Here is a 15,400-nt window from a genome sequence, read left to right on the forward strand (position 1 = left end):
TTACTGATTTCGGAAGGCCAGAAGGCTGAGTCAACCTTCAGCCGGTCAGGATCAAACTCCTGGCAGTGGGCAGAATTAGCCTGCAATCCTGCACTTTAATTGTTGCACTACCTGGGCTCCTATATACATTTTCAAAAAATAAAATAAAATAAAATAAAATAAAATAAAATAAAATAAAATAAAATAAAATATTGAATTAAAAAATTAAAAGAAATAAAATAATAAAATAAAATAAATAATAAAATAAATAAATAAAAATAATAATAAATAATAAAATAATATAATATAATAATTGATAATAATTTATTCATAATTTATAATAATAAATTAATATTTTTAAAATTAAATTTATTATTTAATAACAATAAATTAATAATAAAAAGTGATACCCATTGTCATCGGGGCACTTGGCACCATGTCCAAGAATTTTGCAAAATACATCAATAAATTGCCTCTTCCTGCAATAACACCAGCAGAACTGCAAAAAGTGGCGCTACTTGGAACATGGTACATCTTAAGAAGCTACTTGGTTGATACCTAGGATGCTGGCAGCAACCCCTATTAACCATCAGCACCAGTCAATGGTATTTGTGATGCATCTTTGAATGTTCAGTTGACTGAGTTTCATATTTAATGAATAAAGTATACAATAATATTAATAAATTAAACCCATGTGAGACTTCCTTTTCTGCTCCCCATCCAGGTCTTCTGGGGCCTGGACAAGAAGCTGGCTCAGCGGAAGCATTTCCCGTCTGTCAACTGGCTGATCAGCTACAGCAAATACACGCGGGCGCTGGACGAGCACTATGAGAGGCTCTACCCAGAGTTCATCTCCCTGCGAACCAAGGCCAAGGAGATCCTGCAGGAGGAGGAGGACCTGGCTGAGATTGTCCAGCTGGTGGGAAAGGTAGGATGTCCGAATCACAGGGTTGGACCTTAGAGGTCTTCTAGTCCATCCCCTACTTAAGCTGGAGACAAAGAAACACGAAACCATACTGTAATCCAGAAACCTCCAAGGAGAAAACCACACCCCACCAACACCGATGGAGGAAGCGGCTGTATGTGAACAGGGAGCATGTAGCACTGATGATATTACCTAGCTGGGTTATGAAACATCTGAAGAAAATCACCAAGCTCAGAGAGCACTAAGGATTCCACGGTCCTCCTCCTCCTCTCTACAAACCCCCTTCCCCTTCCAGCACTGACAATGTTTTCTAGTTGGGTCATGAGATGTCTGCAAGAAAGTCACCAAGCTCAGAGAGCACTGAGGACTCCACAGTTTAACCCCGAGCTACAAATCTTCTAAAGGTGACTCTTCCTGAGACAGAGCAGGAAGGGTGTGCCTTCCTTTCTTCTGCTGCTATGTCCACATACACACCACCCTCTCTTCTTCCTTTTTGTTGTCCAGGCATCTCTTGCTGAAAGCGACAAGATCACCCTGGAGGTAGCCAAGCTGATCAAAGACGACTTTTTGCAGCAAAATGGTTACTCTTCCTACGACAGGTAATTTGAGGGCTCCTTACAACCTCTCAGCCCAGCCTTTACCCAGGGCAGATCTCCTCAAGGACACCCATTGAGTCTGCAGGGCATTCTTTGCGTTTCAACAGTGAGCCACAAAATGTGTGGCTGTGTGTTATTGTTAGTACAGTTGTCCCCTCAACTTAGGACCAAATTTCTGTTGCTAAGCGAGAGGTTTATGAAATGAATTTTGCCCCATTTTGTAACCTTTCTTGCCACATTTATTAAGTAAGTCACTGTAGTTGTTAAGTGAATAACATGGTTGTTAAGTGAATCCGGGCTTCCCCACTGACTTTGCTTGTCAGAAGGTCGCAAAAGGGGATCACGTGACCCTGGGAGACTTTGCGACCGTCATATATAGGAGCCAGTTGCCAAGCCTCCAAATTTTGATCACGTGACCCCGGGGAATGCTGCAATGGTCATAAGTGTGAAAAATGGTCATAATTCCCTTTTTTCCACTGCTGTGTAACTTGGAAAGGTCACTAAACGAACTGCCATTGTAAGTGGAGGACTACCTGTATGTAGTTATGAAACAAATGTATTTGGCGACTTCATTTCCATTCAGGGTCCCCAGGAAACCAAATTGACCAAACCCCATATTTAGGGCCTTTCACCACCTCCAGGGGAATGATGTTCCACAGAGAAGGGGCCATCACCGAAAAGGCCCTTTTTGGTGGTCCCACCAGAAGCACATCCCCGATTGAGGGGACCCGTAACATGCCCTGACTTTCTGTCCTAGGGGCAGTGGTGGGATCCAAATAATTTAACAACCGATTTTCTGCCCTAATAACTGGCTTGGTGGGTATGGCCATGGTGGGCCTGGCCAGGGGGTGTGACAGGCAGCATATGGCCTCCTGCACCCTCCTGGGAGCAAAAATGGGCCGCAGGTGGGGAGAAACACCCCCGGTTTGGAGCCTAGTAGGCCTCCCTGCAGCCTCCTGGGAGCAAAAACCGGGTTCCTGAAGTGCCGCTAGAAATGGAATGGACCTATTTAATTATTTTATTGTGTATAAAATTTGTTATGTTTAGATAATCCTTGACAAATTGGGAGGTTCTATCTACTCCCCATCTCCCTTGGAATTTTTCTTCGCCTTCTCATTTCTGAGGAAAAGCAATACAAACAAGAGAAAAGCCTGGGCTGAAGGTCTGGGGGCGGTGGCTGTCCCGAAGCCCCCCCGGGGAGGACCAGGTGGGCTGAGTGAATTAGGATCTGTTGGCTCTTTGCTGCTTCAGGTTCTGCCCTTTCTACAAGACGGTGGGCATGCTGCAGAACATGATCACTTTTTACGAGCTGGCTCGCCACGCCGTGGAGTCGACAGCCCAATCGGAGCACAAGATCACCTGGGCCATCATACGGGAGAACCTGGGTGACATCATGTACAAGCTCAGCTCCATGAAGTTCCAGGTGAGTTGAAGGGAGGGTTCAACTCAGAACTAAGGAAGAATTTCCTAGCAGAAGAATTAATTACGATGATATTTGAATAACACACCAGAAAGACCTTTTTTATTTCCAAAGCAAGAGGCTTGACTCCAGAAGTGCCTCCAGAAGTTGTAGATGCTCCATCACTGGAGGTTTTCAGGAAGAGATTTGACAGCCACTTGTCTGGAATGGTAGAGGGTCAGAGGGCTGGGCTTGAAGACCTCCAAGGATAGATAGATAGATAAATGATAGATAAATAGAAAGATAGATAGATAGATAGATAGATAGAGGGATGGAGGGATGGACATATAGATGATAGATGGATAGATAGACAGACAGACAGACAGACAGACACAGATAGATAGAAGAGAGAGAGAGGGAGATAAAGGGATAGATGATATCAGCTTTCTTCCTGGAGTTGTGGCTGCTCCATTACTGGAGGTTTTCAAAACGAGACTGGACAGCCATTTGACCGAGATGATCTAGGCTCTAGGCCTAGGGTCTCCTGCTTGGGCAGGAGGTTGGACTAAAAGACCTCAAGGCCCCTTCCAAGTCTGTTATTCCGTATTCTGTACAGGATCCAGGAAAGGATGGTGAGGCCAAGATAAAAGCCAGCTACGCTCAGCTGAATGAGGAGATGCAGAACGCCTTCCGTAACTTGGAGGACTGAATCTGGAGACTGGGAAGGGACGAAGCCTGCAAAAAGGGTTCCCGTCAGTCCTGGTTTAGAGCTGCTTTTCCTGTGCTGGATCTTTCTGGAGAGGGCTGACCGCCTCCTGCAACGTTTGGGAGTTTGCACACTGCTAGCCAAAGTCTCCAAGGCAAATTGTTCTATTTTCCAGATGTAGAATTCCAGGATTAGTGTCTCTTGAATAAATTGTTTGACTTGTTTATTGTTCTTTATTTTTGTGTAATAACACGAGAATGCCAGGGGAGGTCCCTTCCTTCCTTCCTTCCTTCCTTCCTTCCTTCCTTCCTTCCTTCCTTCCTTCCTTCCTTCCTTCCACCCTCCCTCCCTCCCTCCCTCCCTCCCTCCCTTCTTCCTTCCTTCCTCCTTTTCTTTCTTTCTCTTTCTTTCTTTCTTCCTTCCTTCTTCCTTCCTTCCTTCCTTTCTTTCTTCCTCTCTTCTTCTTTCCTTTCCTTTCCTTTCCTTTCCTTTCCTTCCCTTCCCTTCCCTTCCCTTCCCTTCCCTTCCCTTCCCTTCCCTTCCCTCCCTCCCTCCCTCCCTTCCTTCCTTCCTCCCTTCTCCCTCCTTCCTTTCCTTTCCTCCCTCCCTCCTTCCCTCCCTTCTCAGTGCTTACTTAAATACTGGTATACCATGTGCTATTTAAGTTCCAGCAGGGTGGCACATTGCCCTGCTAATATTTCTATGGACAGAACATTTAAAACAGCTCCCCCCTCCCCCGATCTCCAACTGCTGAGGAAGAGAAACAGCCATTCCAGCAGAATTCCAAGTTGGACTAAAATGACGAGGAGTGTTTTCACCATTAGTCCTGATTTGTGTTGGGGGGAGTGGGGGGAATAGAAAGAAACAGATATTTCTTCCTCAAATGAAAGATCCATCAACGTCATAACTCAACCAAAGCAGCAGGGATTCTGCTGGGGCTGCTCTGGAAGTTGTTTTTATACAGAGAGAAAGAGAGAGGCGCACACAAACTTTATTTATTTATTCAATTTATATGCATATACACTTCATCAATAAATACAGGTAGTTCTCGACTTACAACAGTTCATTTAGTGACCATTTAGAGTTACAACGGCACTGACATGTGACTTATGACCGTTTTTCACACTTATAACCATTGCAGCATCCCCATCAATGGTGGGTTTCTACTAGTTCAGCCCAGTTTGGGTGAACCAGCAGTGGCGGTGGTGGGAGGCTCCACCCACCCACCCGGACATCATCACAGACGTGCTGTGCATGTGCAGAAGTGCTGCGGGTGAGCGAAGCGAGCACGCGCATGCATGCACTCGCAGTTCTGAACCAGTAACGAAGGTAAGTGGAACCCACTTGTCAGCCTCAGCTTGCCTGCTTCAGCTGCCATAAGAAACGGGGAGGGAATAGTTATGGAGCAAAGGGGGGGGAAGGGAGCAGGAGGTGGTTTTGTAGGATGGGACTTCGTGAGAAACGAAACTGAATCTTCAAAAGGGGACGGCTGACCAACTGCCCTACATTCCTGATGAATGACGCTGCCAGACGTGTTGCCACCTGACCTTTGGAAGACCTTTGGATTGGCTGATGATTTATGAACACGAGGGGGGGGGGAGAAGCTTAGTAGATGCATTTCGCGCGTTTTGCTCACTTCCAGCTTTAACTGGGTTGCTATTCATTTCATATTCAGTAAAAGTACTAAATTCTTCAAAATGCTTGAGTTTGGATTTTCCTTTCCTGGATACTGAAGGAAGCATACCTGACATTAAGCTGGAAGTCACAACCAGTCATCCCGGACAAAAACCGAGGGGACTGAAAATCCAAAGTATGTCAGATCGAGGGAGTGATGAAGAAGGGAAGATGGGGGCAGCGAGTTCAACCGCCCTCCAGTCGGAAAGAGAAACTGCAGAATGGTTGGAAAAACTCCGTTTGGAGCCGGAGGAAGCTAGATGGTCCAAAGGAGTGGGGAGACTGCCGGACTGGGGGGAGAACCCCCGGGGAGTGACGACTTCCAGACCCCGTAAAAAGGAGGCAGTGTGGATGCAACAGCAGAAGGAACGTCTCATGATAGACCAAGCCTTGCAGCTTATCCGTGATGTAGAAGAAAGCAGAAGAAACCGTGAGTCTTTTGAAATTCCTGTGAAGAAGGGGGAAGCAGACCCCAGGGGGGAGCCCGAAGAGACAGCCTACGGGGGAGAGGAAGAGTTTGAGGAGGGAACATCCCAGGCTTCGGCAGCTTGAGGGAGAGATGCAGCCGGCCAGAGAACCCCAGCCTTGCAGGGCCCCCCCCCGCAGACGTAAAAAGCCAAAAATCCCCCCCCTTCCTGGGAAGTTTGATGGGAATCCTAAAGCCTTGGGATTTTTCCTGACCCAAGTGTGGAACCACATGCAGGATTGGGGGGAGGACTACGAAACAGAGGCGGCAAAAGTCAGAAGCGTTGCGAATGCCCTAGAGGGAGTAGCGGCTGAGTGGATGGTGGTTCTCCACAATAACAACTCCCTCTTGCTGAGAAATTACAACCAGTTCATGAGGGCCCTTAGAAGGCGTTTTGAAGACCATTTAGCTGAACGAAAGGCGAGACTCAGAATGAAGAGCATTCAGCAGGGCCGGAGGCCGGTGGCAGAGTATATCCAAGAGTTTCGTGAACTGGCACCCTATATGACAGGCTGGTCAGAAATGGCTCTTTTGGAGAGTTTCAAGGATGGGCTGAATGAAGAGATATATCGGGACTGCAGAAGCATGGGGGTCCCCGATGATTTGGATAGATGGTACATAGTAGCTGAGGACGTAGAGATCGAGCTGAGATGGAGCGAACTCCGAGGCAGGCGGATGGGGGACCAGTCATCTTCTTTCCACCGTAAGGGGGCACCCAAGATGACTGGTGGGAAGACCGAATTCAAACCCAAGTCAAAGCCCTTCACCTGTTTCAAATGTGGGAAAGAGGGTCACCGGGCTGCCGAATGTTTCTCCAAGCCACCGTCAAAAGTTTCCGGGGCCGGCCAAAAGAAAGGCGACAAAATACCCGCCAAAACCCGCGGCACCGCCCTGAAAGGAGAAGTTGAGTTCACTCCCCAAAACCAGAGTGAGTTGGGAACTCCGACCAACGATGACGACAGCGAGACGGACTCCGACTCCGACGATTGGGTGAGTCACACGGAAGAACCCTTACTCATTCCCGTAGAAATAAGAGTGCCCTCCACAGGGGCTCACGCGCAATTGTTAGCCCTGTTGGACTCGGGGTGCACTAGGTGCATAATTAGCCCCAAAGTAGTGGAGGAAATTGAACCGAGACTAAAAACTTTAAAAAGACCCATTGCATTTTGTCAATTAGATGGGTCGATTGCAGGAGGGGGCCCAGCTAGCTTTATGACTGAACCCCTTGAATTGCAGTTGGGGAACCATGTAGAGAATCTCAGATTTATTGTAGCTCCTGGTATGGAAAGACCCCTCATTCTAGGACTGCCCTGGCTTCGCAAATGGAACCCACGAGTAAATTGGAAAACGGGGGTCCTACACATCCGCACGGCAGAACCAACTCCGGGAAAGGAAGCCCCCCCCGAGGGACGACATAAGACCAGAAAGGGCGGCAGTAGCCATTAACTATATTGAGGGAGAAGAGAAAATTCCAAAGGAATATTGGGACCTCAAGGAAGTGTTTAGCGAAAAAGCATCGGATGCTCTGCCTTCCCACAGGGCCACTGACTGCACCATTGAAATACTCCCAGGGGTGAAGCTTCCCAAACCAAAAATTTACCCCATGACACCTCGAGAATTGGGGGAATTGCGAAATTTTATTGACAAAAACTTAGAACGGGGATTCATCGAACGAGCCAAACCCAAGGTGGCAGCGCCAGTAATGTTCCGCGAAAAGAAAGATGGATCCTTCAGATTAGTAGTTGATTATAGAAACATGAACGCCATTTGCGTAGAAAATGTCTATCCCCTCCCACTCATGAAGGACATGTTCGCCCATTTAGGGAAGGGAAATTTTTTTTACCAAACTTGATTTAAGAGAGGCATACTACCGAGTGAGAATAAAAGACGGAGATGAATGGAAGACAGCATTTAATTGCCCACTGGGATGTTTCCAGTTTAGAGTACTCCCTTTTGGACTACAGGGGGCCCCGGCTGTATTCATACAGTTGATCAACGAAGTGTTGCATGAGCACCTATATAAGGGGGTGTTGGTCTATTTGGACGATATTCTAATTTATTCTGACAACATGGCCGACCATGTAAGATTGGTTCGAGCGGTCTTGAATAAACTCAGAGCAGCTGAACTCTATGCCAAACTTTCTAAATGTGAATTCCACCAAGACAAAATCGACTATCTTGGATATCGTATATCGCATGAGGGAATAGAGATGGACCCGGAAAAGGTCCGGGCAGTGATGGAATGGGCCGCACCACGCACCTGTAAACAGTTACAGAGTTTCTTAGGGTTTGCTAATTTTTATAGACAATTTATCCCCTCTTTCACGAAAATCGCACTGCCAATTACAAACTTGCTAAAAACCAAAGGGGACGTAAAACCCAAACCCTCGAAACCACTAGAATGGACTATGGACTGTCAAGCTGCTTTCGAAAAACTGAAACGACTGTTTGCAGCTGAACCTGTGCTCAAACACCCCGACATAGAACAACCTTTTGTAGTACAAGCTGATGCTAGCGACGTCGCCGTAGGAGCAATACTCTTGCAAAAGAATAAGCATGGAATATTACAACCCTGTGCTTACACATCCCGTAAACTATCAGAGACGGAAAGGAGATGGGCCATATGGGAGAAAGAAGCGTTTGCAGTTAGATGGGCGCTGTTAACATGGAGACAATTTTTAGAAGGGGCGAAACACCCTTTCGAGGTGTGGACTGATCATATGAATCTAGAAGCATTAAAAACACCACGCAAACTATCACCCAAACAGGCGCGCTGGGCCCAACATTTCAAGCGTTTCAATTTCACTTTACGTTACCTTCCTGGGGGAAAAAATTTCATGGCGGACGCACTTTCCAGATTGCCACAGTACAACAGCATAAAGAAGGAAGTGGTTCAACCAATGATCCCCTTAACGCAATTGGCAACACCTGTCACTACCAGAGCGCAGAGTAAAACCGAACCAGAACTCTCGGGGGATTTACTCGAAAAATTACGAGAAGTGCTAAAAACTGACGAGTAGTTTAAGACCCACTCAAATGAATGCACACTTCGCGACGGACTAGCTTGGGTTGGATCGAAATTGTATGTTCCAACCGCATTAAGACCAACCGTATTGAAATATGCTCATGATGCCAAGGCCGCAGGACACTTTGCGTTTGTCAAGACTTTACATCTTGTTAAGAGACAATTTTGGTGGCCTGCACTTAAAAAGGACATAGAGACATATGTGGCTAGCTGTCCAGTATGTGCCTCGGCTAAAAGACCTCCAGGAAAATCCCCTGGATTACTGCAAAGTGTGGCTAGACCGAACGCCCCATGGAAGGAAATATCTATGGATTTTATTGTGGACTTACCAGACAGTGAGGGCTGCACTGTCATTTGGGTAGTAACTGATTTGTTTTCCAAACAAGTACATTTCATCCCTTGCTCAAAGATCCCTTCAGCAAAAACCCTCGCAAAACTGTTTATTCGGCAGATTTACCGACTACATGGATCTCCGAAAAGAATAATTTCTGACAGGGGTGTGCAATTTACTTCCAGTTTTTGGAGGGAGTTTTTGAAATTGATAGGCTCCGCACAGGGGTTGAGTTCCAGTCACCACCCTCAGACAAATGGGGTTTGTGAAAGAACCAATGGAGTACTCGAACAATACCTTAGGTGTTACGTAAATTACCAGCAAGACAATTGGGTAGACTTGTTGCCATTTGCAGAAGTGGCATATAACAGTAGCACCGGATTCACCCCTTTTAAGGTCGCATCGGGCCAGGATTTTGTACCCATTCCCGAGCTACCTCAAGATGATCCCCAAAATCCCTCCTTGATGGATTGGATTGAACAATTAAAGAGCACCTGGGCAGGTGCTGGGAAGGCATTAGATGAGGCACACCGGGCTCATAAGGCGCAAGCCGATAAGAAAAGGTCCCCAGCTCACATTTATAAAGTGGGGGACAAAGTCTATTTGTCTACCAAATACTTACAAACCACCCAGAAGTCCAAAAAGCTGGGGCCTAAGTATGTAGGACCATTCCGTATGATTAGACTGATTAATCCAGTAACAGTTGAATTGGAATTGCCAAAAACGTTGAGACGTATACATCCTGTATTTCATGTTAGTTTATTGAAACCTGAACACTCATCTCCCCTAAGGGCTGATCAAAGCACCCCTCCAATTCCCATTCTCATAGAGGGGGAGCAACATTTTGAGGTTAAGGAAATCTTGGACTCTAGAAAACACCATGGTAAAGTCCAATATCTGATTGCCTGGAAACATTTTCCTTTATCTCAGGCTGAATGGGTGAATAAACGGGATGTCCGAGCTCCCAAGAAAGTACAATTCTATACCAAATACCCAGATAAACCATAATTATTGTATATATTCTGTTTCTCTCTCTTTTCTTTCCTTTTATTTAGGACTAACGTCTCTTTTGCAAGGGGGGCCGAATGTCAGCGTCAGCTTGCCTGCTTCAGCTGCCATAAGAAACGGGGAGGGAATAGTTATGGAGCAAAGGGGGGGGGGAAGGGAGCAGGAGGTGGTTTTGTCTTTGTAGGATGGGACTTCGTGAGAAATGAAACTGAATCTTCAAAAGGGGACGGCTGACCAACTGCCCTACATTCCTGATGAATGACGCTGCCAGACGTATTGCCACCTGACCTTTGGAAGACCTGACACCACTACTGATCCCCATGGTCATATGATCAGAATCCAGATGCTTGGCAACTGGCTCATATTTATGAGTTTGGGTCAGGCGATTCCCTTTTGTGACCCTCTGATGAGCAAAGTCAATGGGGAAGCCAAATTCACTTAACAACCGTCTTACTAGAGATGTGCAGAGGTTAGAATGCATACTGCAGGCTAATTCACGGCCTATTGCGAGCAGTTCAATCCTGACCGGCTCCAGGTTGACTCAGACTTCCGTCCTTCCAAGGTTGGTAAAATGAGGACCTAGATTGTTTGGGGGCAAGAGGCTCTGTAAACTGCTTAGAGGGGGCCATAAAGCACTGTGAAGTGGTATATAAGTCTAAGGGGTATTGCTATTGCCCTTCCTTCCTTCCTTCCTTCCTTCCTTCCTTCCTTCCTTCCTTCTTCCTTCCTTCTTTCCTTTCTTCCTCTCATTCATCCACCCATCTTCCTTCCTTCCTTCCTTCCTTCCTTCCTTCCTTCCTTCCTTCCTTCCTTCCTTCCTTCCTTCCTTTACTTAAAATGCAGCATTGCAGATGAAGACTGCCCAGTGAGGTGTTCGATCCTGACTGGCTCAAGCTTGACTCATCCATCCTTCCGTGGTGGGTAAAATGAGGACCCAGATTGCTGGGGGCAAGAGGCTGACTCTGTAAACTGCTTAGAGAGGGCTGTGAAGCACTGTAAAGTGGTATATAAGTAAGTGCTATTGCTACAAATTTAAGAACTGCAGTCATTCATTTAACAAACGTGGTGTCGAGTAGCAAATCTCCTCGACACACATGTGATGAACCTGATGGCAAGAACCTTACCCATGCAGGGAAGGGGTGTTCAAGAATACATCCGGATTCAGCAACAGAGCACGGTGGAGGGGGATGCGTGTATAGGAAACACATTGATGGTGATAGGTGGTGGAAGAGGAAACCAAGGGGGGGGGGGAAACCCAGGCAATCTGAAGCAAAAGCGGTGATGACAGCTGATAACATCATTCACCAGCATTCTCAGTCTTCAAATGGGAGGGGCGGGAGCTGGCGGTATATTCAAAGATGCTACAGCTGTAAACTCATTTACAATGCCTATAAAACCGCAGCGACTGAGCAGCCAGCTAACTCTGTCTTTGAGCTGAAGTCATGGTGCCAGCGTTTTTTGTAAGACCGTCGTGTTAACCGAGATTAAACCCTGGGTTGTATTAGCCAATTCCGTGTGTGTGTTGTGCTTTACCCAACTTCGGACAGACGGTTCCTGAAGCGCTGAGAGAAAGACGGAGTTCCTTGTGATTTCTTTGCTCTCCGTTGGGGCGGAACGACAGCAGGCAGCTGATAGGAGCGATGGCAGAAGGGGCAACGGACGGAGTGTCTATGCCAGATTTGGAGATGCTGGAGGGGGCTGAGAAGACAGAGGAAGGTGCGGAAGGGACGGTGGAGTGTGAATTGCCGGTAGTTCCCCCCTAAACAGCGAGTGGCTCAAGCAGAAGAGAAGAAAGGGGCCCAGGACTCTTTGGGAGGAGAAAACGCTCCCACCTCTTCTGGACATTGGTGGCACAGCTCCGTCTTACTTGGGAAGCAGGGTTTACGAGCACCAACCCCTCCCCCATTGGGGGTGCAGTGTCAAGGCTGGAGAGAGAGACAGTGGGGAGATGAAGAGGAGGGAGATTGGAGTTATTCTGCTCGTCCTGGAGCTACCACAATGGATAGATTTAGGGATAGATTCGGAGAAGCTAGTTTTAGAGACACTCCCTCCTGGCCACCATGGGCACCTGGAGCAGACACAGGGGCATGGCAAGGAGTGGGAAGTGGTTCATCAATGGGAGGCCCTTCCGAAACCAGATTCCGTCTCGCTAGCTCCAAATTGAGATTAGACCAGGCAAGATATCGCACCAGGGGAGAGGAGTCTGTAAACCCTGAACCAACATCTTCGCTGGGGGGAGCAATGAGAAGTGGGGCTCACCCGAAGAGACAAATCCAATGTGAGAGGGAGGGGGACCCAATAGGTAGGTCCCGGACTGGAACGGGTAGGAGAGCCCATGATGGTGATGGAACCGTTCAAGGCAGAGATCAAGGACCAATGTGGGTGCCAGGCATGTGGCCAACGCAGCTACCATGGGCCCCACCCTGGTTGCAAGCTACTTTGATGGGAACTCTGAATGTGTAGCCCTTTTTCTCAGTCAGGTGATAAGTCATATGGACACCTATGGGCATTTTTACCCCTCTCAATGGGCAAGAGTAGTAGCTGTCACTACGGTCTTGACGGGTGAAGCAGCAGACTGGCTGGCTGGCTTGCATAATAAACACGCTAGGGATTTAGCTGACCTTGGGCCTTTCTTGGAGGCCCTTCGTAGATGGTTTGAAAATGACGCCTGTGCCCAGGCTGCTACCGAGGAAGAGTTGATGTAATTGAGACAAAGGGGCCATGCAGTGAAGGACTACGTACAGGAGTTCCACAAAATAGCTGGATGATTGAGAGGCTGGCCCGAACGCATGTTAGTACATCAGTTCCACATGGGCCTCGATAGGGAATTATGGCAAGCCTGTGTGTACCGAGGATTGGGGACCAGTTTAGAGGAATGGTATAGGTCTGCAGTAGAGCTTGACATCGGCCTGAAAGAGTTTCGTCCCAATGTGGAAAAGCTGAGTCAACCCCGTAGACTGTTAGAAAGACCACCAGCAGGGCGGAGGGTGGGTAGACCCTACATACCGACAAATATCAGGCCAGCAATCAATCAACAATGCACATTTTGCTGTTTTCAATGTGACCAGGAGGGTCATCGAGCAGTGGACTGTCCCCTTTCCCCCATTCGGGTGTCAACCCTGCAAGCAGCAGCGCCAGGGAGACGACCAAAGCCACAAGCACAAGTGACCCAGGAGAGGTCTTGAATAGCAGCCCAATTGCCGGGCATTGAGCCGGAGGTACGTGAGAGAGGCGGTTACCATTCCGGACCAGCTCGATTACCAACCCAGATGGAAGCTGCAGAGGAAGAAGAGGAGGCACAAGACCCTATGGTATGTGCTCCCATATGTCCTTTCATAATTCTGATGACGTTAAAAAATACCCAAACGGGTAAGGAGGTACAACAGGGAGCATTAATAGACACCGGGTGTACACATTGTTTGTTAAGGTGGTCGATAGCGGATAACCTGGGTCTTCGTATTGTTCAGTTGCGAAAGCCCATAGTGTTTGAACAAATGGATAGCTCAGTACTAGGAGGACAACCAGCCACCCATGTCACTGAACCAGTACGACTTGAATTCGGACAACATTGGGAATTAATACGGTTTGTAGAGGTTGGGGCCATGATTGAACCCCTCATTTTGGGACTCTCCTGGCTGGATAAATGGAAACCCACTATTTGGTGGGAGGATGGGTATCATAAAGTAAGGATTGCAGTGGGTCCTGAACCCTTAGTACTCACGGAGCGGTTGGGAAGGAAATGCCTCTGCCACTTCCAATAGGGGTTCCAGATATATTCAAGGATTTGGTGCGAGTATTCAGTGAAAAGGAGTGTGAGTCCCTTCCACCTCATCGCAACACTGACTGTGCCATAGAATTAAAACTGGGTGCCAGGCTTCCAAAGCCACGGATGTATTTGATGGCCCCTCATGAACTGAAAGAGTTAAGAAGCTATATTGATAAAAACCTCGCCAGAGGGTTTATTAAACCCAGTAGGTCTCATATGGCGGCACCAGTATTATTCAAGGAAAATAAAGATGGTGGGTTGCAATTATGCGTTGATTTTAGAGGATTGAATGCTGTTTGCATGGAGCTGCTATATCCGTTACCACTCATGATCGATTTGATGGTGGCCTTAGCAACTGGTAAGATTTTTACCTAGACCTGAGAGAGGCATATTACAGGGTCCGTATCCGTGAAGGTGATGAATGGAAGACCACCTTTAACTGTCCTCTTGGCAGTTATATGTTTCAGGTGATGCCGTTCGGTCTGCAGGGCACCCCTGCTGTTTTTATGCAGCTTATCAACGAAATGCTCCATGACCATTTGTATCAGGGCGTTCTTGTTTATTTAGATGATATCTTAATTTATTCTAATACGATGGAGGAACACGTACACCTAGTAAGACAAGTCTTGACTAAATTATTGAGGGCTCGACTGTTTGTGAAACTGTCAAAATGTGAGTTTCACAAAACAGAAATCAATTATTTGGGCTTTAGGATTACAGGTAAAGGTATAGAAGTGGATCCCAACAAGGTTAGAGCAGTGTTGGAGTGGCAGGCACTGAGAACCCGGAAGCAGTTACAAAGCTTTCTGGGTTTTGCCAATTTTTACAGGCAATTTATTCCATCTTTTGCCCAAATAGCTTTACCTCTGACTGATCTTTTGCGAACCAAACATTCCAAACCAGGAAAACCAAACCCAAAGCAGATCATAGAATGGACACAGGCCTATCAAATAGCATTTGAACAGTTAAAATCCTTATTCGCCCGAGAACCTATCCTGAAATATCCTGACACGTCACAGCCGTTCGTGTTGCAGGCCGATGCCAGTGACGTAGCGGTAGGAGCAGTATTATTACAGAAAGATAACCAGGGGGTGCTTCATCCCTGTGCATATACCTCCCGAAAATTAACAACCACAGAACGGAATTGGACTGTATGGGAAAAGGAGGCTTATGCCATCAAATGGGCACTCCAGACCTGGAGACATCTTCTAGAGGGCACTAACATACAGTCCGAAGTCTGGACTGATCATAAAAACTTGGAAGCCCTCCATACTCCCTGTAGATTGTCACCAAAACAAATCAGATGGGCACAGTATTTTCGTCGCTTTACATTTAGGTTGAAGGTCGTGTCAGGGGGAAAGAATTATTTGGCTGATTCCCTATCCCATATGCCTCAATATGAGAGTAAAAGAGATAATACAACACAAGCTCTAATACCCCACCCCCGACAAATTGGACATCAGTTAAGAGATTCTGGTCTTGGGAGGTCTCCATGGATAGATGAATTAAAGCAAGAATTGTCAAC

General features: G+C 47.0%; 1 protein-coding gene across 5 annotated transcripts in view; it reads left to right on the plus strand.

Moving 5' to 3' along the window:
* The window catches only part of LOC117670836 (V-type proton ATPase catalytic subunit A-like), a 31,117-nt gene extending 27,288 nt beyond the window's left edge, over positions 1–3,829 (plus strand). For all 5 annotated transcript variants that reach the window (XM_087881163.1, XM_034426303.2, XM_087881165.1 and 2 more), the window contains 4 exons: positions 704–907; positions 1,409–1,503; positions 2,752–2,923; positions 3,516–3,829. In XM_087881163.1, coding sequence (XP_087737289.1) covers positions 704–907; positions 1,409–1,503; positions 2,752–2,923; positions 3,516–3,608 — 564 coding nt within the window. In that variant the 3' untranslated portion in view covers positions 3,609–3,829. The remainder of the gene's footprint in view (positions 1–703; positions 908–1,408; positions 1,504–2,751; positions 2,924–3,515) is intronic.
* The last annotated feature ends 11,571 nt before the right edge of the window (positions 3,830–15,400 follow it).

This window comes from Pantherophis guttatus, chromosome 18 (assembly GCF_059756535.1).
Source record: "Pantherophis guttatus breed Tessera chromosome 18, ASM5975653v1, whole genome shotgun sequence".
In the NCBI taxonomy this organism is placed as follows: Eukaryota; Metazoa; Chordata; class Lepidosauria; order Squamata; family Colubridae; genus Pantherophis; species Pantherophis guttatus.